This window comes from Galdieria sulphuraria (genome assembly GCF_000341285.1).
Source record: "Galdieria sulphuraria unplaced genomic scaffold scaf_3, whole genome shotgun sequence".
In the NCBI taxonomy this organism is placed as follows: Eukaryota; Rhodophyta; class Bangiophyceae; order Galdieriales; family Galdieriaceae; genus Galdieria; species Galdieria sulphuraria.
The window spans coordinates 267,468-289,758 of NW_005178472.1; the positions used below are offsets into that span (position 1 = coordinate 267,468).

Consider the following 22,291-nt stretch of genomic DNA (forward strand, 5'->3'; position numbering starts at 1 on the left):
TCTTTCAGTTAGACTGAAAGTTTTTCGTCCTTTCGAAAACTATCAATTACTTTCTACTTTAAGTACTTTTGAGTGTCTGAAATTCATCGAAAGAATGGAAGAGCTGCTTGGAAAATATTTGATTCGTCGATGACTCGAGTGAAGCCTTGGAAAGGTGAAAGGAAACCGTGAGTGCGGTTCAAGCAAGGGTTAAGGTTATTTGCTAAATATCTTACAGTTTGAGGTCCGTAATAAAGTCGAGAAAAGAGAAATCTTGGAAGGAGAAGAAAAGAGAAAGAGAGCGAGAGAAGGCACTGCAAGAGCTTCGTCTCCTTGCAGAGCGAGAACGAGCTGAAAAGCGAAAGGTAATATGGTTCAATGTCTGCCGTTCAGTGTGAGACTCAACTGTAGAAAGCTTGAGAAAGAGGCTAGAGAACAGTCGCGAAAGCGGAAACTTGAGAACGAAAGGAAGTCGGAACAAGTGCAACTTGTAAGTTTCAATTGTCTTTTGTTGCTATTGGTTAATGAAATTCGCATAGGTTACAAATCTGGCAAAACTAAAGAAAATGCCTAAAAAAGAACTTCGTAAACTGCAAGTTCGATGAAACAAGAACGGCTTGATTTCCAGTAAATTTCGGTAGTTTTTCTTAGAGAAAGAAGCTTTGTACAGTGAGATTCCACATAAACTTATCACGCATTGATTTGTTATCCAGGTGCCTGCAGCCTTGTTTTTGTTTCCTTTTTGTTAGCTTGGATTGACGTAGTTACCCGATATTGTTATTGAAAACTGAGCAATAGTATATATGTATATATCAACCTCCTCATAAATCTGATAATTTCAAAAAACTTCAAAAAAATTATATCTTTCACAGGCAGCGTTGGTACAGACAAACTTATTTGAGCACTTAACTGATGATTGAGGAGAGTAAAAATCTAGTGACTCCTCAAGCTACTTTTTAGAAGTTCACGTATAACAGTAACGTCTAAAATGGTTTTTATCGAGTCTTGAGAGTGGACTTTTTCTAACCAACACAAAATACTCCTTTACAACTACAACTAGAGCTATGTTCGTTTATTGAAATAAGCTGATAAAGTTGGTTGGTTTTCGATGAAATGAACTTGATGTCCGGAAACCAGGTTTCTTTAGGGTATCCTTACAGGTGCTTAATGAAGATACAGTGCTTCACAATCAAAAGGATATCAAGTTTTGTGCAGTTCCAAGCATTCTAAAGTGCATTTGAGTTGTCTCACAACCCTTTTGCTCGAAAAGACAACCTTCCGAGCCACTAATATCAACGAATAGTGTACAAACTTGTCTTGTGCCCTCATAAAAGCCAGTGAAAAGTTCTATCCTTTGCTCCCCAACAAGACTTGAACATTGCCACTTCTGTAAAGCATTTTGCTTAACAACTCTTTTCCAGTTGAAGTTGTCATTTCTCCCTATCATCTTCAATATATTACAATTTTCTTTCAAAACTCTTCTTCGTCTCAACAAAACTAAACCATTGTTTACAAACAACTTGTACTATTCTAGAACAAACATATGGCTGTGCGCAATAAAATCGATACAAAATGCTGTAGAGAACCAAACTTTATTCAACAGTGATACGAACTAGTCTAAAAAGATTTCGCTCGATGATTGCCTTCTGTTGAAACCTTCATTAGATATTCTATTGAAATTCTTTTCCCATCTAAAACTTACATTTTGAGAACGATTTCAAAGTCGAACACAATATACACTGACCAGTTCAGAGGGAGTAGAACTGTTCCCCAATCGGACACGTCGATTCATAATCGCTCGACACGCCTTCTGAATCTCCTCCAGTATCAGGAATTAGAAGAGTTGTTGTCTATCAATGGGACTATGTGCCTCAAAGGATGCCAAGTTGGAATCGAATAGCTTAAGAAAATGCAACACTAACACTTCAACAACAAAGGACAAAAACAATCTTTCTACCCAACGAGCAGGAATCAATGATGAAAATGCATGTGACTTGCCCGATAACAAACCTGAAACCGCGAAAAGCACTACTTCTTCCACAGATAAATGCCAACAATCACTTTCTCCGCTGAATTATGATGAGAAAAGTCAACAAAACTGCTGCGACAATCCAGTTCACGCACAAAACATAGCTGAAGATGTCTTCCCTTTAGAGTTCAACAAAACTGCTCCAACTACACAAACAATAGAAAGCCCAGCCAAGCACAACAATGAAGCTGTGGAAACCTTTGCCTCTCATACCATTTGGAAGCTGTCTAAAGAAGCAAATCTACAAAATATCGAAATGACTAAGAATTTAAGCGACAATGGATCACGCAAAAAAGAAAATACAAAGGAACATATTATATGGGACGATTATCGTTTTCCTAATTGTGAGATACCAGGTATTGTAGAAAAATTCACTTCAAAAAGGCATAGTTCCAATCTGGTTCACGACCTTGCGAAGAAATCGAGAGAGAATCTCCAAGTTGAAGAGGAAATCAAAATGACAGCTTTTAGTCTGGACAAAGAAAAGCAAAAAATGACAATAGAACAGAAGCCCGTGTCATTCGTAAAGGAAAGAGTGAAAGAATTGGAACGGAAGCTTCTCTCAACGAAGAGCGCAACCATCAACCAGGCAGCGGTTCATAGAGTTTCACGGAACTTGATAAGCAGTGTCACCACGGACAAAGAAGATCATCTCAGCCATACTCCCAACCTGAGTACTAGTAACGATGTTGATCAACTAGACAACTTGAAGTACAGTACAGCTAATTCAAAGAACGACGCCCAAGACAAGTCATGTGGCAACAGAGTAAATGACACAGAAAATTCAGTAAAGACGCATATGAAGACTTGTGAAGAAAAAAACAGACGAGTTAGAAGGAGTCGAAATAGTCTAGCTCGAGCAAGTACTGTATTTTCGACCGAAACCCTTTCAAAATTCTTAGATACATATTCGAGAGACACGGAAATTGAAAATTCAACCGTAATAACGGAAGCAGAAGCGCAAGAAAAGTTTATTGAGGATAGTTTGATAGCGACATTAAAGAGAACTGACTCTTCACCTGGAGTTGATCTAAATAGTGAAATTGCTGTAAAGCGATGGAAGTATAAGAATAGGCAAAGAAAACTTAGAGAGTCGCGAATTATGTGGGACGATGAGGAAGCAGTTAGAGGTATTCGTGGAAGTGTTTTAAAAGCGCACACTTCTATGAAAATATTCATGTGAACTGCTCCAAAAGATTGACTTTTGTTGAGACACGGAGAAACCCTTGTGAAAGCAAGTTTTTGATATCGTTTAGAGAATGAGTTGTCTGATGTTATGCTTTCCGATTCAAGTTATCGGAAACAGACTAAGGTTCCGCTTCGTTTGTATACTCTACGTTAGACTTGTTGTATATTCTGAAAAACTCTGTTTTCGAGAAACTAAACCCCAATACTTAGTTGAAATATTCTACAGGGGTGTACAGGAAATTTAGATACAGAACAGAGCAGTAAGTTAAGTTGTCGACAGTAGCGTAAAAACTCTTGAGAAATTGGAACAAGTGAATCGAACCCTCTATATGAAGTTACTCTTCAAAAGCATTATCCAGATTTCCTAAAAGAAGAACAAGCCAAGTTGAAGTGGATTTCTCACAAGAGAAAACTGAATTCTGAGGTATTCCTTCTTCTGTATGCCAAAAGTTTCAAAATTTCCCTTCTCACTCCAGTTCTTACTTTAAAAAAAACAAAGTTGCTCCAAGAAGCAGGTTGACTGTTGTCGATCAGTTGCAACTTCTGTTCCGTTTCTATGAGACCAACAAAACATAGTACTTCTCCAATCTTTTGTTGTTTTTTCCCTCAAAAGTTCAAAGGTTTCAAACTGGATACATTTTGAAAGTTGTTTGAAGTAATTTTGACGCTTCAAATGCTTTGAAACGTGGCAGCTATACTAGAATACTCTAAACTCCTTCCAAGGCATTCGCACTTCATGAAACCAACTGCTACATTGTATGAAACGTCCGAGCTAAGTATAGAAAGGCGGTCTTCCAGTGCTTCACCTTTAACTATCGAATTTTAGAGTTTCATAAGAGTTACCATACTGAAAGACAAGACGGTCTTTTCCTTGACCTTCCAAGAGAAACTGGGCCTTTACAAGTGACTCTACTTTAAAAACAAGCAGGTAAAACTCACAGTGTTTCTATCAACGATAAGTTTCGTCTGTGTTTAGTAAAAACAACTTACGAATTCTAGAAAGCAATATTTTGTTGTGTATATGTTACACTCAAAAATGGGTCATATTCTCCAAAGGGAATATAGCAACTGAAGATGTCTGCTTCATTTATTAGACTTCCATATCCAACAGTTTCAGATTGTGGAAAAGGTTGGTCACATATTACAAGTTCTGAAGGAGCTCTTCTGTGCCTTTGTATGAGAATAACAGTAGAATTGACAAAACAATCAAATAGAGAATAAAGAACTTCATTGAAATCAAGTTGAAGCTTTCTTCTAGTTTTCTTATTTCATTATGATTTGTAATCTGCAAAACAACAATTGCTCGTGTGAGATGGTCATCGTATGATCATTTTTCATTTTTGGCGCCTAAAGTGCTGCACTTTTATTTTCAGGTTCACTTGAAAGAATATCCATGTCTCGGACTTTAACTTCAGAGAAAGACTGGTCTCATGATACTGATAGACAAAGGCAGGTTCTTATCATTATGTTTTGTCTCTCTCTTAGAAATTCTTTAGCTCCTTGGTTCAAGAAGCTGTTGATACGGAAGGTAGAAACTGCCGTGGACTTAAGAATATTGCCAGGCTAGTTGGTATTAAGATATCTGAAAAGGGTACCACATGTTACAGAGAAATAGCTGACGAAATCATACAAGAACTCGGTAGTGCAGAGAAGCGAACCTTGACAGACGAAAGAAGTATCCGTCGTCGAGTCTATGACGCTATCAATATACTCTTAGCAATGAATTTTATAAAAAAGGAGTGCCGCTCTATTCAATGGCGTGGACCACGTCTAGACTGGAACGATTCTAACACAACCATCAGACCTGATACTATTTCTCCTTCTATGCAGAAATATTTTCAGCAAGAGCAGCCTTTTCAGTGTTCTTCAGAAAGCTCTGAGCTAGAAAGGAATATTGAATTTGTCAAGAAACCTCTAGTACTCATTACTGTGCCAATAAAGGATGGACAAATCTGTGTCAACTCGACAGGAGACTTCAAAAAGCTGAAACTCAGAAGCTCTGGAAACGTAAAACTGTTCGATGAGAATATTCTATGTAATGTTGTTTCGAACCAACGTCAATGAAGCTTGAGTTATGGTTAAAAAAAAGTACATATAAAACTTGCTGAATAAACTAGATCCACATTCGGATATTCGGGTGGCATCTGAATATAAAGAGATGGCGCTGCTATGTCTCTCCATTTCATTAGCATCATCTTGACAAATTCTTTCGATTATGGAACTTTTGAGTTTTTCAATGTTAGAGTTGACCCGCCACCGGTAAAACGCAAACTCTCCCCTCTTCTTGTATTCTATCCCTTCCCAGTACCTCAAAAGTTACAAGAAAAGCTCCGAGTTACAATATATAGAGCTTCAATATGTGCTGCTACACAGTGGTGCTCATTGTGTCCTGATATCATAGAAGATTCCAAAAGCTGAAAGATAACGTAGCTGTGTATCTCGTTGTCCTTGCAAACAACCAGCGAATGCAAGTCTTCCAGGCAGTGAGAAACCAAGATAGGGACGCATCTAGATAGAACAGCTGTTATTTGGTTGAAAAAGACGCAACTGGGAATGTGACGGGTTTGGCAAGGAATGCAAATAGGAATTTTAAGCCGTTGAAATATCGAGTGGAACGCAAATAAGTTGGAACCTTGTGAAAGACAGTGTCGCAAATAATGAAACCCACATTGTGGTACTCTTTTATTAATAAGATATTCAAGGAGTTTGACAATCCTTCGCGTTTACATCTCATAGAACTAGTATGGCCTGCCATGTTATCGTACCCGAAGAAATCTCTAAATAAAAGAATTCCATCGAAAATTTCCGAGACTAAAATATACCTCGTCATAGCATGAATTTCTACGATTATTGAAGTTGGAACCATACACGGAACTTTCTTTGTTTAGTTCAGTAGAACGCTCTATGTTAGCTCTCTAAGGAGGGGGACCTATAAATGAAGCTCCTTCACTTTCTTTTACCAATACAATTGAACAGCAGAGATAACTGCTGAAACGGAAGCAACAGATAACTCTTTCAAACGAAAGATAGAGAGTTCCCGGCCACGAAAACGAATCTTTCACTTTGAGAGTCTTGGGGCAAATCTGCTATTGTCTCTCTGGTTATATTAAGAAAGTTTCCAAAATAAGTCTAGTACGCTATACATAATATGCATTTCGAAAATGAGAGCCAATGCGAAAGAAATTCCAACAAGTGAAAATGAATACATTGTATAAAATTATGCAGCTAGAATTTTAGGTCTGCTAAGAGTTTCAGCAGATGGTATTTTTTTAAGACGCCAAGGAAATTTGCTATTTTCGTGAAGTTAACTTAGTCCAACACTTACATGTTTTGTAAACATTTCAAGGAAAGGACCAAACATTAAAAGCGAAAAATTTATCTCATTGGAAAGATTGTGTTATCAAACTTCTCGTTTCCACTTAATACTGCAGCCAACACTAGGTGTTTGTGGAAAAGGAGGTGCCTTTTCTTGTATCATCAATTCAATCGCGTTACGGAGATCCTTACCAGTTACTGGAACTGTACTATTAGGTCTACTGTCATCTAACTGACCGTGGTAGTAAAGTCGCAGACTCCTATCGAAAAGAAAAAATTCTGGTGTACAAACTGCTCCATAAGCCTTTGCTACTTGCTGTGTCTCATCGAAAACATAAGGAAATGTGGTATACAACGTTTCTGCCCTGGCCTTTATACACTCCACACCGTCTTCTGGAAACTGATCTGGGTCGTTAGGGCTGATGCCAACCATGGCTATCTTTTGACTTTTCAGATAAGTGCCAAGTTGAACCAAATGCTCCGAAATGTGTCGTACGAAAGGACAGTGATTGCACCTATAAAAACAAAGGAAACTTGAGAAATGGAAACAAAAAACTCCAAGAAAAGAAACTTACATGAAAACTACAAGGGCTCCCTGACCGTGATGCATATTCAGCTCGAGAAGCGATATATATGAGTTTGACTTTGGCTCCAATAATCGGAAATCTGGCGCCAAACTGCCCAACGGTAGCTCCAAACTAGAAGTCTTGACCATGGCCCATAATACCAAGTTGCAAACTCTTCCTATTTTGTTTCTCTGCTTAGGATATTCTCTAAAACAGGTTCCAGAAGTGTATCTGGTTGAAGACTTGCGCAACTGTTGAACTGTAGGAAATACACACGAATTTGTCACAAATGGCATACAAGACATCAAACAATCCTTCTAAATCTATGATAATCTCGTTTTCATTATCATCAGAATTCATTTTGGAGCCGAGAGAAAGTCGTGATTCACATTCTTTGGCTTTATGACAGAATCTCTGGTACGAAGAGGTTATTGCCGTGTAAGAAGACTTGTGTTGACGAACCAGAATGATTTGTTAGGAAGTGCCTCTACAGCAGTTGCATTCTATTTGAGTAGTGTTGAAAGTTTGTAGATTCCGATTTGAAGTGTATAACTAAGAACTCTTCTTTTGTCCGCAGGCATCGGACAACAGGATTCTCGTCTCATTTGTTGTTTTGAAGAGGATTTGTAGCGCCTTGAAGGACGAAGCAGATTGCACGTTTACTTCTTTAAAGAGGAAACTCATTTCATTCCCACCTTACCCTTCCAGGGCATTTTGGGTGCCCTAGTTACGTCTCAACCCAGATAACTTAAAATTTTGAAGGAAAATGACACAGTCTGTACAAACTAAGCACTTTTTCAAACACCTTATCCTGTTTATGCTTTTTGGACCACTCGTCTTTCGAAGGAACCAAACCGAAGTCATTTTTTCGTCTTCAAGAATTGCTTTGCCTTTTTCTCATATTGGCCAAGGATTTTTCTTCTGAGTTCTTGCCATTGCATTTCAATGCTGTCGACTGCACTCGTATATGTCACTACTGCATTACTGATAGGATCACTTTGTTTCTTTCGCTCAAAAAAGGAAAGAGCTTTTTCATACAACCTCAAGTATTTTGCAGCGAAGATAAAAATATTGGCCATCCTGCCTTGTACAATTGAGATAAGCCGTGACATAAGTTCAAAGTAGATATTGAAGTATTTCCAAATTTTGTACAGAAAAAACTTTATCATGTAGAAGGATATAATGTAACTGATAATGCACAGTAGCTCACCAGGATAGTGTCTTTCTTTGGCAAGGAATTCTGGAGTTGTGCTAATAACATAGCAAGTTTCTCTCTTTATCGGAAGTTTTAAAGTTTTACCTGTCCAAACAGAATATGTCAAACCAGATCTTTGCTGACATACGTTGTGGAGCTGTTTCGAAAGTCTTTCCTTAGTATTCCATGACATAAACTTTGGCTCATTAGAAACAAAGGAAAAATGAAACATGGAGTCTAAATGTCGAAAGAATCAAGGACACGTCTTTCAGGCCAATTCCCAACCATATTTTGGCTTTTGATCAATGGCGGGAATTATTGTCTTTCGTTGTAGCCGCCACGTAGTTAGAACCTAGTGACTGACGACCCTGCGAGTTTTATGTGACGGTTGTTTGAAAGTACAACTGAAGCTCCTTGCCTAGTTTCATGATACGGGCATTTAATACGTGGTTTTCCTTTCTAGACCTTTAAGAGGAGGCTTATGCGTCCATAGGTTGTAGTAGATATACCTCACTTCTCAAAAAGTATTTTGTGCACTCTTTGCCCACTTTTTGTTTCCTTTTCAAAAAGCTTTCTAGATTCCTTCTTCCTGGTCTCTCCTCATTGTGTAAAACTTCTGTGGGGTGCACTTTGGGTACAAGGAAACTATAGTGTTTTGTCACTTATTACCAAAAGTTTTCATATTTTGAATAGTTGTTATCCCGAACTTGTTTCGTGTATCTTGAACCTTTATTTTCGTTCTAAATAAGCAATGCTTGGTGAAGAGTCGATATGTCGAAATTTTTATTGCCTATTCAAGTTGAGAGTTCTTTTTCTTGCTAAGAAGAAAGTCGAACTTTCAAAAGTTTTTTCGTCGGTGATTTGAAACTTCTCGAAATATAGAATGAATATGGGTTTCAGATTTTTCATTGTTATTCTTGAAAAGGTCAGGATCTTGGAATGGTTTTAATTTGATGGTATTCATTGTTGTCATTTGACTCTTGGCTGCTGACAAACTAATAACTTGTACCAAAATTAAATAAAGTCAACTTGTTGGAATACAGCTTTCTCAATATATATGAATACTTGTTGGCAGTTGTATTGTTACTGTCTATACTTGCACGGAACCCAAGTTCTATGCCTCAGAAATGCAACTTCTTTAGCTGTGAAGAATTTTTAAACTCGCAATGATCAGCGATTTTTTATTCTATTATTGCCTTTGAATATTTCCCAAATTATTACATTTTTGAATCAACAAATTTTTTCAAGAGTTTTCAACCCCAAAGTTTCGTCATTTTCCCTTCTACACCTTTGAAAGAAACAGTTAAGTCAAATGAAGTATAATCACTATCACACTAGGAAGTCTGGCTGTTGAGCAATATCTCAAGAAGTTTGTTGTTTGTCAACTATAACACAAGAAAAAATCAGTCGAAGCCTTTTTGAACGTTTTAAAGTTTAGAAACATATCCGAAATAGTTTGAGGAAGCTTTTACTTTTGATTCCAGATTGAAGTTACACTTCTTTCAGTTTAATAAACACCTAGTTCTCTTTAAATGTAAAGGACCATGGATCTTAATAATATTGACATGTCATTTCTTTCTCCATTATTATTGAGTTCTTTTTAAAAAATCGATCTCCACCGCAGTTTAGCCATGGCAGGATTCATTCTCAGTTCTGGTTTGGGCAGTGGTTCTTGTGGAAGGTTGGTTCTTGCTACTGGTGCAACAGTTATGTGTCGTTCCAAACCAATTGCTGCAGTTGCTCTCAAAATTTTTGGTAGAGTTCAAGGGGTCTGTTATAGAGCCTCTGCAGCGGAAAAGGCTGAGGAGTTGAACTTGGTTGGATGGGTAAGGAATAATAGAGACGGTACAGTGGAAGCAGAAGCTCAAGGGACCTGTGACAACTTGAAGCTTTTTGTAGAATGGTGTAAACAAGGTCCCGATATTGCAAAGGTTACAAAGGTTGAGGAACAGTGGAAAGATATAGATACACTAGATTACAGTAGTTTTCGTGTGGAAAGAACCGTCTAATATGGTATCAATCAAACTCTGAAGTCTTATCTTTGCTGTATCAATGTTCGTTGATCGTCGCTTCTGCGCCTTATCTTTTTAAGAGTTTTTGTTTCGTTTCCTCCTTCCGTTCGACTTCCCCTTTTATTTTTACTTGTGAGAGAAGTGGTGCATTTCCAAGCTGAAACTTAGGCTTCCTAGTTTTGACTTGCCTTGGACTCTTAATGTGTCTTTATGCAACTCTCTTACTTGATGTATCTTGAAAGTTTTTTGCTCGAAAGTTGCTTGGATTTTGTCGTGTTCATGACAATATAAAGCAATAGCAACCCAAATTTTTACATAATCTCTCTTTTGCTCTAGTACTGAATTATTACAATTGTTTCTAAAGAAATCCTTGATGCCGTCGAGAAACGGTATGATTTTGAACCTGCTTGGTAGCATTGTGCCATTTGAGCCAAGAACTTGTCCCTATATGTTTGAATTGTTTTTATACGTTAAACCTTGGCTCTCTGAAGGTCAAATTCTGCTCTCTCGTAAAAATTGTCTTTGAGATAACTTGCTGTCCTCCCAACAGTTGGAAATAAGAACTGATGAAAGTTTATTAAAAACATTTAACCACAAGTAATCCAACTTTTCACGAAACTTGTGTATTTGGAAAATATATTCATATATCATATTATCACATGTCACCTGTACAGTTCATTTCCAAACCGCTAAGTGACATGTGATTCTTGCTGGCTCAAGTCAAATTGTCCACATACATATAAACTTTTTTATGTCAAACAGCAAGGGCCTTTTTTACATACATTCAAATTTGTCAGCTCGCCTTTGTTTACTCAAAAGTAAAAAAGTTAAGACCGGCTCATTCGGAAGAAATTATCTAAAAGGAAATTTTTAGTCATTTTGTCTTTGGTTACGATTCTCCCATTTTCAAAGTAACTGAAACCGCTCTCGAACGAACTCCATTTTGGAAAATTCTAATTCGCCCGCTGTCTTGTCATTTCTTTCAAATTGAATTTTACTTGGGCTTAAAACTTGAGCCTATTTTAATGAATCAACTTGTAGAATCTCTGCTTCGAGCTCTCTAACTCATCGTTGCAAAAGTAGATATTCATCAATTTAGCCTATTAAGAAAATGCTCGGTATTCTACTCCATATGTTGTTTATGAAGACATGCCTGGCTTGTTTTCCTTTAAAAGTTTCGATTTCTCTTTATAAAAAGAAGCGCGCCCTAAAAGTATGTAATTTCTACTTCACTAGTATTACAATTCTTCTTTTAGTATCTTAGTACGTATTGAACTGTTTTTGTTTGAAACAAACGTCCAAATGTCAAATTTACATTATGGCATAATCTGGCTTTGTAAGGACTCGGATATATATATATTGTAAATATAGCAATCCTTCCAAAAGTAAAATTAAAAGTACTGTGCTTGAAATTTCGGTCATCTTTTTGAAAGATTTGAGGAATCCTTTGAGTACATTAGGGAAAGAGATCAAAAAATAGCAAGCCAAAAAAAGGAAGCCAGACCGTCAATTTTTAATGACTGAATGCTAATTTTTTGCTTTGTTGACTTTTTTGAAGGAAGTGAGGTGAATGCAAACGAAGACAAGCTATAGGAGGAAGACATGAAGCCTTTCTTCAGTCAAAGCATTGTTCATAATAGTATATCGTCCTCTTAAGCTAAATCACTTCATCTGAGTTTCAACAATGTTCGTTTTGTAGAAAATGCAGCTCTCGGAAACTTCGTAATGCTCCTCTCATTTTGTTTTACATATCTAACCTCACTCACGTGAAATATTTGCCTAGTCCGACAATGAAGAGAATCAGTTTATGAAACCAGTTAAGCCTCCTTCTTTCGTGAATATTCTTGTGTATGATGAGATGATCATTTTCTGAATTTTATATTGACTTCATACAGTTGTTGAATGATGACTGCATCATTACCAGCTCTCTACAACAAAATAAGAAGATATTATTACCTGTAGCATCTGCACTTTCAACATTTGTTGTAGCCACCTTACCCAATAGTTAGTTAAGTAAAATTAGTTGAATAAGGAAGCTTCATATTGGATACTTTGTATCCAGTTTAAATATTCCAAGTCTATCAAAAGCACAGCAAAAATTCAATGTGAATGAATATCGCAATGGAATGACATTGGAAACAGGAAAGCCAGACATTATTCTGCCATAGCAGTTGAAAGTACGTTGTCAGTGCTTCTGCAAATACCATACTTGGTAATTTCCTTCAGCAGTTAAATCACTGTTAAGCAAAGGCATCCTGTTTCCAAGCAAGAAACTTCTTCGAGTGTTCTTCTTTCCCATTTACATCAACGATCCGACGTTATGGGTTAAAAGTTGAAAAAACTATTCTCACCTCTTTACTCGAGTTACTTAAAATGCAACTTTATCTATGTACCGTGCCCAATATCACAAAGCTGACTTATCTACTGACGACAGAAATCATTGATTAGCATATCTAACAAAGAGTGGGTTTAAGCTTTTTGTGATTGGTGCATTTTCTAATATTCGATAATCTGCGATACAGTTTTTTGGCAAGATAGCTTCTTTGATAGTCATTTGTTATTTTCACATTAGACTACATTTCATCGGCTCATCCTTTCTGCTATCAACCTATCCCCAAAAAATTGAAACCAAATGTATTACTCCAAAACTGTAATTTCCTTCTCCATTTTCAGAGCTGAAAGTTTGAAAATCAGATAAGGGAGTAAGCTGTACTGCATGGGCCTTCACCACACCAATTCACTGTTGAGACTATTGGACTACTTTAATTTTGTAGTCTATAGCCTAGATTGCGCTATAATCGACAAGGTCCCATGCAGCATGAATCAAGTGGAATGCTTCGAAGATATGCTTTTTACAGTTTTCTTACGTGATGTGTGGACACGTGGCAGTTAAAACACTGCTGCCTGCTGGGTTGAAAAGGTCTTTGTCGAGGTCGATAAAAAACTCTTCCTAAGAGAAGTGAATCGTAAAATCTAGAGGATAAATGAGAGAATTTGAAAAGATAAATCATCAGTTCTTTGTCTTACTTACAAGACACAGTTTTGCAAAATCATGTTGTTCAATTCATTTGTGCTGAATTCAATATCCAGAAGATATCAGTTAATACTTGAAGAAATTTTATATCAGCTTTTCGAGAAATAAGTTTTGCCCTATGTGAGACGTCCCGTAAATGACAATTTCTACAAGTGACCTTAAGTATGTCGAGTATCAAGTGTTCACAAGCTAACATAGAAGTCTTTCCGACAAGTAGGGTCTGGCTGAAAACGATATCTTTATTCCGGCAACCTCAAGGAATAATTCAAGCAACGTCAATAATATCATGCCCTGCAAAGTTGTAATAAACATGAATCTTGATTTTGTTTCTCTAGCGGTGTTACGCGGTCGAACTCGTGCTATGTTTCTGTCCATCTCTATTGTTTTTCATCATCATCACAAGTTTGATATTTTACTCAAACATTGGCCAATGATAAACAATTGATTGCTGGCGCCTTCTTTTTATTGTAGTCGGTTTCCCACGATTATGACTGCTTGAAGTTTCTTGGTTGGGCGTTTTATATAATATTTATTGCTACGCATTGATGACGACAAACACACTTTTGAATTGCTGACTGTTTCATTTTCTGTAAAATGAATATTGATATCCACAGCATTGCCTATCTTTCCTCTAATACTCCATTATTTGCTTCCAAATGAGTACTACATTTTTGTTTATTACAGTTCACTTCTCTTCGTCGTTGCACTTAGATATTTCATAGAGGTACTTTGTCGAAAAATCATGGATACAGTAACTGTTCAAGTTTGAAAATCATTTCAAGCAAATTTTCTTTTTGTTATTAATAACAGATTTGATAAGTCTAGAAGAACCTTCATTTTTCCTAAGATGATAAAAAATACGAAAATAATTCGCCAGCAGCTATCACAATAGAAATTGTAACATTGTTAAGAGGACTTTGACAGGCCGAGTAATCGAATTTATGAAGATTAACAATTCTTAGAGTAACAAGAAGTGTACTCGGCGGTTAAATTGCGATGAAAAAGCGAAATAATAAAAGATGCAAAATTAAAATTTGGCTCGTTTGCAGACCACATTTGTGACAAGCGAGGATATTTATCTTTTACTAAGCAGCAAACAAGGAAACACAAACACATCGTATAACTATAGTTCACTTTCTGTCACATTAAACGAATTTTATTCTATTTAAGTTCTTTCAAAGCTCTTCTTTCTTTTCCTCTAAACTATCATTCGGCTTCGACACGATAAGCAACTCTCTTCGGAACTCAGCATATTGGACGTCCTTGTAAATTAAATTCTTCTCTTTGTACTCTGGAGTGAAAAACCAAGTGATAACAATACCTAGACAAGCTACGCCAGTATACACGAACTGCAAATTCCGAAGGCCAGTGTCTCCACCCCCAAGTCTTTGCTTCAACGGATTAAAAGCCTCGGTAGCTGCAATTCCTCCACATTTCCCTGCAGCCGAACAAAGACCCAACATGACCGCTCGAAACCGAGTAGGGAAAGTTTCTGCAGGAACTAAATAGATGAGTACTAAAATGAAAGGCTGAAACACGTAGAATAACGAGAAAACAATAACAAATGCAATGGGAATATTTCGTTATTGAAAAAAAACGCCTCCCATTATTGCACTGGTAACTACTAACATAAACCATCCAAACAGTAATAATTTTCTTCTACCGATTTTGTCGACAAGCAAAGCTGAGCTTACTGGACCAAGGATATAGAAGAAGCGTTGAATGAGAAGTATCCAAGAAGTTTTCAAAAGTCCTGCTCCAGTCACTTGACTCAATATCCTGGCTCCAAAAGTATCGTAGGTAAAAATGTACCAGTCAAACAAGAACCAATTTCCTGCACACGCAACAAATGGCTTCCAATAATTTCGACAGATATACTTCAAATCAAATTTGTCTAAAGACAGAAACCCTTCCCTTTTTCTCTGCAATTGAAATAACTGCGAATTTTGCATACGAAGACGAATAAAGAAAAGCCCAATACATGGAATGGCACCAAAGGCAAAAGAAATCCTCCAAATAGCTTGAATGTCTCCATATTGAAAGATTGCAATGAGAACAAGTCCAACAAGTTTTGGTAATACATTCGCACATAATTCCACAACATTCACAGAAAATCCAACTCTTCTTCCTCTGTGACGATAATTAACTTCTTCACTATCTTCTGTTGTATTTGGAATACCTGAGACATATTCTCCACCCATTCCAACACCAACTATTCCTCTAGATATTGCCATCATCCAAAATAAACCAATGAGTGATCCATTTGATCCCCACGAAACCGAAGATAGAGCTGCGCCAACGAATATCAGAGAGGTTGAAATTAACAGACATGCTTTTCGACCAAACCAATCAGAAAAAGCTCCAAAGAGTAACAAACCCACTAAGATACCGTAAATATCCGCATTTCCAATGGTTGTTTCATAAAAATTTGAGTAACTAGAGCCATAGTTATACGCCAGCACCAAATTAACGAGGTCAAAGACCTGAATATTATATCCTGTACTCAGAAAACCCAGCACAGTACCAAGGAAGTTCGCCCCTGTTACTGAGCGGTGTCTCTCCAGGTGAATTTCAGTCTCCTGGGTTAGATTGACTTCATCCATTTCTTTCTGATCGTGCATTGTAACTTGATAGTTGAAATTATCACTATTGTTTGTAATAGAACTCATCGCAATTTCAAGAAATATATTCAACCACTGACTAAATTGTTCTAGTAGCAGTCTTCATTTAATGCTTCAAACTGAAGAAGCGATCCCAACGGACAGGGAACGGTTGATTTCCGTTGTTATTTTGGTTCAATTGGACAATTCATCTCCATGTGTTACTCGAATCTTATCGCTGCTTTGAAATCATTCTTTTAAAGAAATTACTATGGAAGCAAGCGTTAAGAGGAATGGAGTGAGTTTGTAAGAAAGTATGTCTATGAAAAACCAGATTTGAAATAGAGTTTAGCATGGAGTTGCTTGGTCTGGAGGGTTGACTCGCCAAACGAAATCCTACAAAGGCCTGTATCAAGTTGTGGATATCAGTCCCCTTGAAGCCTGGCAAATACCCTAAATATAAATAGTGGCAGTACTTTCAGGGTCCTCATTCTTAAGGCGGTTACTTGTTACACTTTTTCCGGCAGTAATTCGTGATATCTTTATCTATTGTGATCTCCTACTATGCAAGATGATACACAAAATGAGGCTCATGTTTTCTTTTCCAGTATTCAAACTTACGGAGTCCTGGAAAAGCAAGATGTAGCCAATGGGAATAATGGGCTGTTTATCTTATTCGTGTTCAAGCTTATTTCTTCTTCTACCTATCTGTTTGCTCTTTGTATCCAGAATACGGCGAACTACAGTATCAGCGAGTTCATGTTTCAACGTATAGATGTTTATGAATTTAAGCAGACTTGTTTAATTTATGGAAAATAGAACATTAAGATTTATGACTTGTTATTTGTCGTTGGAACAATAGCTAGTAGTTTACCTCTTGACACTGCAGTTGTTTAAATGTTCGTGTCATTTCCAGTAAAACTCATGGACAAGTTGGGGATACAAATTTTAAGTTCAAAGACTAAGAAACACCAAAAGCTTCCAGAACTCGTATTGTCGCTGACTCTCCTATTGACAAGAACATACCCCATTTATGCGAAGTCAACTAACTCCGCGACGAACAACCTGAAGAAAATTTGATTCGATCAAAAGTTGAAGAAGTGTTGAATTTGTACTTCACGCAACTATTGCATTTGAAACCTAAAATAAACCACTGCAACTGTTGTACCAAATTTGTTGAAGAGTCCGTTTCGAAGTCTGATAAAAAAGTTCAATATAATATAATTTTAGCTAAACCACTTCCGAATATTTCAAAAATATTAAATTTCGAATATTTCTTTGATAATAAATAATTCTTAATAAAAGAGCAATTAGCTGATATTCCTAAGCATTTCTAGGAAGACATAAAACCACATTTCTTTTGGAATTGCAGCTCCCATGAGTCTCGCGGAGCTTGGTTTTTCTGCACCCGTTAATGGACGAGGGATGCAAAGCAGACTCTCCTTGAGTCCAAGCCCGACAGGGTAAGGCATAGTAGTTTGGTGGACAAGGAGAAAGAGCTTGATGCCTATCCTTCTACCTTTTTATTCCTTATTGGTGGACCGGAGCATGGTCATTGTTCTATTTATTACAATTTGAGTAATGAAAAAAAGGAATGACTCTCCATCACAAAAAGAAAGAGATAAACCATTTTTTACATTGTTTAAACGCCAAATACTTTCAAATGATAATTGTCCGAGGATTTAAAGCTCTAAAATCAACAAATGTCTTTGCCAATAAACTTTTCTACATCGGCTTCAGAATGAATGACCATCTTACAACTACCAGAAATAATAAAATCTCCAAAGCTACAATCAAAGCAATGAAAGAAGACTAGAATGATTCAAGTGACTTTTTTTCATTTTTCTCCGGTTGAGTAATGAAAACTATCATCGAACAATTGTAGAGTGATTAGTAAACATTAATCAAGAACTGGTTTCAAAAACTTGTGAGCTTCTTCCCAAATTTCATTCCATCGAATACCATAAAGACTCCATCGGCCTTTACAAGCAATACCCACAATCATCAAGTTCTTCTCATTCGTTCTTCCATGCAACTTGAATAATATATCTGGAATATGGAATGTTGAATGAAACGGAATATATATCTTTTCAAATTCTAACATTTCTTCCACTATCCTTTCCCATTCATCATTGCTTCCAAATGTCATTCTCTCTGTTCCTAATACAGCCCTGGTATAATGTATAGATTTCATATAATAAGCAGCAGATTCGGAAGAAAATTGGAAATTCATTTCATTCCAAACACAAGATAATTGACCAAGAGTAGAAAACATTGAGCTGTTTGTAGGACGCCGGAAAAAATGTAAATAAAACAGTGTAGCAATAAGACCTTCCAAAATTCGACATTTCGACTCATAAAAGAATTCCATAAATTGAGACTTGAGAGTCTGTAAAAGTAACCATTCTAAACGATCATCCTTTAAGCCTTGGTCAATATATTCAATCAGTAACTTGGGAATCAATACTTCATAGCGTTCGTTGCGGTCTGGTTCTATAACCAATCGACGATAGAGACACATATCTGTAACTAGATCAAACAAAAACACATCAGAATTTGAGCTTATTTGCACAGTTTCATCAAAATCAAATCGAATACGATACAAAGATAATAACGTAAGCATTCTTAACAAGCGCTTACGCTGCTCACTGAGACTTATCAGACGAGGTAAGAATGGCGCAACACAATAATTTGTTACTGAAAGATCATTCATTATGATCAAGAAGGTTTCCTTAGATAATAAGAAATTGTTGTTGGATGATTTATACAGCAAAAGGTAACTGATTGCTCGAACAAGTAAACCAGGAACACCACCAGTCAACTCCAACAACAATTCTGCAAGTTCACTAGTTGAGAAGTCTTCATGACAAAGAATTTCTGAAACCTTTGGGCTCCCAGGGAATAAAAAGGAAGAACTTTTCTCCAAATGTTCCATGATACTATGTTTCTCAAGCGGCGAAAGAGGAATAAATACTAACTGAACTCTTGAGACTGAAGCTACGTAATTATATATATTTAAGCCTTCACTTTTCCCAACAACTATAAAAAACAAGTCGGGTTCTTCGCACAATTGACTAATGATACCGAAAAAGTCGTTGTATGGTCGAACCACACCTTTGTCATTCTTCTCCAGTTCAAAGAAAGTTGCCTTTGTATCAAACACACCAAGTTCATCAAAAGCTACCAAAAGAAATTGATCGGAAGGAATGCCCAAAGTCTTCCGTAGCTCCGGAAATAGAAAGCTTGGATAGGGAGGAATGTGTCTGTAGGCTTCATCAGGCTTCATAAACGGTAGACCCATCTGATTACAAGCTGATCGGTACAATAAATAGTAGACTGCCCACTTTAGGTTGCGTTTTTCCTCGATGGGTCGAGTTGGCTTCATCTCCCTTAAATCACATAAAGCAACGAAGCCCTTTTTAATTTCTCCAAGAAACCTCTTCGGTTGGCCTTCTCAGACTCACAAACGTAATCGAGACCTATCAGTGCACTTTCACCCATATTATTCACCAGTTCCAAGTAACTTTGTACGAATTTCGTCTTCCCACTTCCGAAGAGGTGAGGACCAAAGGGTATGACTGGTTTGAAATGGCGATCAAGTTTACGGAGACTGTATAGCCTAAATAACTGCTTTGTTACTACGCCAACATCATTTTCTCGGTCTACTACAACCATGTCATATACGGTTTCTGGTTGAAACTCACTAGACATATCGTAAGCTATGAAGTAAACTATGCGACAGTAAAATACAACAATGATCGATCAATCTTCTTACAACAGTCCAATGCTCAAACTCTTGATTGCGACGAAAGTCTTTTGAAGCTTTGAACAAGTCTTGATAAGAACATGATTTGCCTTTTAGATAAAAACTATCTTTCTCATTTTTTTTGTAATAAAGAGTGGATATTGGTTTGTGTGCAATTGTATATAAAAACAACTTCTCTGAGCTATTAGAAAATAGACCAGCTGAGGAACTTTCAACCTAAGGCAACTATAAATAAAGTCTTTGACGAATACAAGACCTTGTATAAAACCCATTTATCAACACGTTGGGACACTCTCCTGAGTAGTAACAAGAAGCAAACAAGACCTGTCAAACTGTGACAGTGACTTTTACAACAATAGGCTTATTTTGATTTTCGTTGTTAGTACCATATTAAGACAATAATCCTCAGAGTGAAAGCAAATAAGTTGTAACCGAGTTTCAAACATACAAAAAAAAGTTTATTTGCTCTTCAAAACAAAGGGAAGGACTGAGTTAGAATCTATTGCCAACTTNAGAAACTGTTACGGATTCTATCAAGTAAATCTNATCCAAAATCCCAAAAAGTAGGATTATGAGAAACACCAAATGCTCTTTCAAGTCCATTCNATATTTCTTCGTCAATCNGCATTTGGACATCTCTTTCACAAAGAATAACAAGTTCACAGTTATCAGGTACTTTGAAAGAATCATTTCCAATAAACATTCCACTGGAGTAACAACTACTCTGATTACCCAACTCATTAGAAACATTCNATGCTNACTTTGTACTAACGATAATAAGCATACAATGATGATAACCCATTGCACTGGATAAGACTTGATCATATAAAGGATCTNAAAATTTCTTGGCTTCATCTNTAATATCTGACCAGCCAATTCCTTCCGACCTCCAACGTCCTTTACAAGCAACTCCAACAGTAAGAACTTTGGGTTCCACAGGAGATTGTAATTTGAATATAATATCAGGACTATGAGAAGTGGCGTCCAAAGGAATGTAAATAGTCTCTNAATAAAGTGTCTCTCGAATAATCTTATTCCATTCACTATTGGCAAAAGTTCTTCGACTCTTGTTCGATTCACTTCTTGTTTCTCTAGAACTAACAACAGACTTGATATAGTGAATAGGTGATATTGTACTCNTTGGAAGTTTCNTTTGTTTCCATATCGGAGACAATTGACACAACAATTCCCTCNACTCATTTCGATTCTTTGAAGACAACATCNAAACTNGTCGTAAAGCAACAATTCCTTCAAATACACGACACTTTGAATAGAAGAAACAATCTNCTGGTTCTNCATCAAGTGATTCGAGAAGTATCTTTTCCAAAGAAGAGATGGAAGGGTCGTTCTTGAAGATTCCAACAAATACTTTCGGAATAAGAACTTGAAAAGTATTCTCATCAATAGGATATCGATATAATCCCATCTCAGTTNCGACATCAAATAAAAAAGACTCCGAGGACAATATGTCATCTNCTTGAAACGGTATACGATAAAGAGCCATCNTCNAAAGTAAATCAAAAACACTTTTTCTATCCTCGTCCAAATTCNATATTCGTTCCACAAATGGTTCAGCACAAATTCTTCGGAAATCGTAGTCATTCNTACAAGTCNAACATTCTTCTTTCGATATAAAAGGCTGGTTTCTTGCTNTTNTATAATTCNAAAGCATATTCNCAGCACGAGTCNACAAACCAGGAACTCCACCTGTACATTCCAATAATGAGTCTGCCAATTCATTTNCTGAAAATGAAGAACTACATAAGACATTACAAACCGGAACTTGAGTAGGTGTCTTTNGAAGACTTTTTTCAAGGAATTCAACGATACTGGAAGCGTCCAAAGGTGATAAAGGGATAAAATGTAATATAACTCTTGATAGCCCAAAAGCCACATCATTCTTAATACTTNAACCCTTGCTTTTCCCAACAACAATAAAAAACAAGTCGGGTTCTTCGCACAATTGACTAATGATACCAAAAAAGTCATTGTACGGTCGAACCACACCTTTGTCATTCTTCTCCAGTTCAAAAAAAGTTGCCTTTGTATCAAACACACCAACTTCGTCAAATGCCAACAAAAGATATTGATCGGAAGTAATGCCCAAAGTCTTCCGTAGCTCTGGAATTNGAAAGCTTGGATAGAGAGGAATGTGTCTGTAGGCTTCATCAGGCTTCNTAAACGGTAGACCCATCTGATTACAAGCTGATAGGTACAATAAATAGTATACTGCCCACTTTNGGTTGCGTTCTTTCGGTTCTGTGGGCTTCNACCCCCTTNAATCCACATAAAGCAATGAAGCCCTTTTCNGCTTCTCCAAAAAGGTTCTGCTCGAAGGGTCCGAAGCAAAAGTCGACAGAAAAGTTTCACCAAACCTTTGCACCAACTCCAAATAGGTTCGGGCAAAGGTCGTTTTGCCCGAGCCAAAGAGATGGGGGGCAAATGGTATGGTCNAGCGATAGTTGCAACTACTTGTTNCACCCCTGAGTTGCTTTCGGCCTTTATGAAGATAATACAGTTCTTTTGTCNCTCGAACAACATCTCTTTCACGATCTNCTNCCACAACAGACTCGAAGTTGTCCACAGCTTCCCACTTTTCATCCAAAC

The 22,291-nt window shown here is 37.0% G+C and overlaps 10 protein-coding genes across 11 annotated transcripts; 5 read left to right on the forward strand and 5 right to left on the reverse strand.

Annotated features, from left to right (window-relative positions):
- The first annotated feature begins 67 nt into the window (after positions 1-67).
- Positions 68-828, forward strand: Gasu_06970 (uncharacterized protein). The gene is made up of 4 exons (XM_005708752.1): positions 68-167; positions 218-344; positions 395-469; positions 519-828. The coding sequence occupies exons 1-4, from the start codon at positions 130-132 to the stop codon at positions 582-584; spliced, it is 306 nt and encodes a 101-aa protein (XP_005708809.1). The 5' UTR covers positions 68-129; the 3' UTR covers positions 585-828.
- A 989-nt stretch (positions 829-1,817) lies between these two features.
- On the forward strand, positions 1,818-3,568 carry Gasu_06980 (uncharacterized protein). Its single transcript, XM_005708753.1, has one exon. It carries the CDS (start codon positions 1,836-1,838, stop codon positions 3,189-3,191), a length of 1,356 nt encoding a protein of 451 aa, XP_005708810.1. The 5' UTR covers positions 1,818-1,835; the 3' UTR covers positions 3,192-3,568.
- Positions 3,569-3,602: 34 nt separating this feature from the next.
- On the reverse strand, positions 3,603-4,527 carry Gasu_06990 (uncharacterized protein). Its single transcript, XM_005708754.1, has 2 exons — positions 4,494-4,527; positions 3,603-4,450 (listed from the first exon to the last, which is right to left on the reverse strand). Exons 1-2 carry the CDS (start codon positions 4,514-4,516, stop codon positions 4,192-4,194), a joined length of 282 nt encoding a protein of 93 aa, XP_005708811.1. The 5' UTR covers positions 4,517-4,527; the 3' UTR covers positions 3,603-4,191.
- Positions 4,528-4,587: 60 nt separating this feature from the next.
- Positions 4,588-5,324, forward strand: Gasu_07000 (transcription factor). Its single transcript, XM_005708755.1, has 2 exons — positions 4,588-4,645; positions 4,693-5,324. The coding sequence occupies exons 1-2, from the start codon at positions 4,590-4,592 to the stop codon at positions 5,258-5,260; spliced, it is 624 nt and encodes a 207-aa protein (XP_005708812.1). The 5' UTR covers positions 4,588-4,589; the 3' UTR covers positions 5,261-5,324.
- Positions 5,325-5,347: 23 nt separating this feature from the next.
- On the forward strand, positions 5,348-6,147 carry Gasu_07010 (uncharacterized protein). Its single transcript, XM_005708756.1, has one exon. It carries the CDS (start codon positions 5,366-5,368, stop codon positions 5,612-5,614), a length of 249 nt encoding a protein of 82 aa, XP_005708813.1. The 5' UTR covers positions 5,348-5,365; the 3' UTR covers positions 5,615-6,147.
- Positions 6,148-6,502: 355 nt separating this feature from the next.
- Gasu_07020 (antioxidant/ oxidoreductase) lies at positions 6,503-7,507 on the reverse strand. 2 transcript variants are annotated; one of them, XM_005708757.1, is made up of 2 exons: positions 7,087-7,507; positions 6,503-7,026 (listed from the first exon to the last, which is right to left on the reverse strand). In XM_005708757.1, exons 1-2 carry the CDS (start codon positions 7,371-7,373, stop codon positions 6,597-6,599), a joined length of 717 nt encoding a protein of 238 aa, XP_005708814.1. In that variant the 5' UTR covers positions 7,374-7,507; the 3' UTR covers positions 6,503-6,596. The 2 variants fall into 2 exon arrangements, with proteins under 2 accessions (XP_005708814.1, XP_005708815.1); XM_005708758.1 differs by having other exon boundaries at positions 7,087-7,387.
- Positions 7,508-9,847: 2,340 nt separating this feature from the next.
- Positions 9,848-10,881, forward strand: Gasu_07030 (acylphosphatase). The gene has a single exon (XM_005708759.1). It carries the CDS (start codon positions 9,904-9,906, stop codon positions 10,279-10,281), a length of 378 nt encoding a protein of 125 aa, XP_005708816.1. The 5' UTR covers positions 9,848-9,903; the 3' UTR covers positions 10,282-10,881.
- A 3,577-nt stretch (positions 10,882-14,458) lies between these two features.
- On the reverse strand, positions 14,459-15,997 carry Gasu_07040 (MFS transporter, PHS family, inorganic phosphate transporter). Its single transcript, XM_005708760.1, has 2 exons — positions 15,013-15,997; positions 14,459-14,847 (listed from the first exon to the last, which is right to left on the reverse strand). The coding sequence occupies exons 1-2, from the start codon at positions 15,985-15,987 to the stop codon at positions 14,494-14,496; spliced, it is 1,329 nt and encodes a 442-aa protein (XP_005708817.1). The 5' UTR covers positions 15,988-15,997; the 3' UTR covers positions 14,459-14,493.
- A 1,742-nt stretch (positions 15,998-17,739) lies between these two features.
- Positions 17,740-19,757, reverse strand: Gasu_07050 (archaeal ATPase). The gene is made up of 2 exons (XM_005708761.1): positions 19,416-19,757; positions 17,740-19,368 (listed from the first exon to the last, which is right to left on the reverse strand). The coding sequence occupies exons 1-2, from the start codon at positions 19,627-19,629 to the stop codon at positions 17,819-17,821; spliced, it is 1,764 nt and encodes a 587-aa protein (XP_005708818.1). The 5' UTR covers positions 19,630-19,757; the 3' UTR covers positions 17,740-17,818.
- Positions 19,758-20,072: 315 nt separating this feature from the next.
- Positions 20,073-22,291, reverse strand: Gasu_07060 (archaeal ATPase; the record flags this gene model as incomplete). Its single annotated transcript, XM_005708762.1, has 1 exon — positions 20,073-22,291. A coding segment is annotated over one exon (2,108 nt), but the record flags the coding sequence as incomplete, so codon positions are not given.

Bases quoted from the DNA above. Each gene is read 5' to 3' on its own strand.
- Gasu_06970 (XM_005708752.1), top strand. From the start codon at position 130: ATGACTCGAGTGAAGCCTTGGAAAGGTGAAAGGAAACC. The intron at 168-217 runs GTGAGTGCGGTT...AATATCTTACAG, and splicing joins TGGAAAGGTGAAAGGAAACC to TTTGAGGTCCGTAATAAAGT. The intron at 470-518 runs GTAAGTTTCAAT...AAATTCGCATAG, and splicing joins AGTCGGAACAAGTGCAACTT to GTTACAAATCTGGCAAAACT.
- Gasu_06980 (XM_005708753.1), top strand. From the start codon at position 1,836: ATGGGACTATGTGCCTCAAAGGATGCCAAGTTGGAATCGAATAGCTTA.
- Gasu_06990 (XM_005708754.1), bottom strand. From the start codon at position 4,516: ATGACCATCTCACACGAGCAATT. The intron at 4,451-4,493 runs GTTGTTTTGCAG...TAAGAAAACTAG, and splicing joins ACCATCTCACACGAGCAATT to AAGAAAGCTTCAACTTGATT.
- Gasu_07000 (XM_005708755.1), top strand. From the start codon at position 4,590: ATGTCTCGGACTTTAACTTCAGAGAAAGACTGGTCTCATGATACTGAT. The intron at 4,646-4,692 runs GCAGGTTCTTAT...GAAATTCTTTAG, and splicing joins CATGATACTGATAGACAAAG to CTCCTTGGTTCAAGAAGCTG.
- Gasu_07010 (XM_005708756.1), top strand. From the start codon at position 5,366: ATGTCTCTCCATTTCATTAGCATCATCTTGACAAATTCTTTCGATTAT.
- Gasu_07020 (XM_005708757.1), bottom strand. From the start codon at position 7,373: ATGCCATTTGTGACAAATTCGTGTGTATTTCCTACAGTTCAACAGTTG. The intron at 7,027-7,086 runs GTAAGTTTCTTT...TTGTTTTTATAG, and splicing joins GGAGCCCTTGTAGTTTTCAT to GTGCAATCACTGTCCTTTCG.
- Gasu_07030 (XM_005708759.1), top strand. From the start codon at position 9,904: ATGGCAGGATTCATTCTCAGTTCTGGTTTGGGCAGTGGTTCTTGTGGA.
- Gasu_07040 (XM_005708760.1), bottom strand. From the start codon at position 15,987: ATGAGTTCTATTACAAACAATAGTGATAATTTCAACTATCAAGTTACA. The intron at 14,848-15,012 runs GTAAGCTCAGCT...TACGTGTTTCAG, and splicing joins TCTTCTATATCCTTGGTCCA to CCTTTCATTTTAGTACTCAT.
- Gasu_07050 (XM_005708761.1), bottom strand. From the start codon at position 19,629: ATGTCTAGTGAGTTTCAACCAGAAACCGTATATGACATGGTTGTAGTA. The intron at 19,369-19,415 runs GTGAAAGTGCAC...GAGTCTGAGAAG, and splicing joins GGAACTGGTGAATAATATGG to GCCAACCGAAGAGGTTTCTT.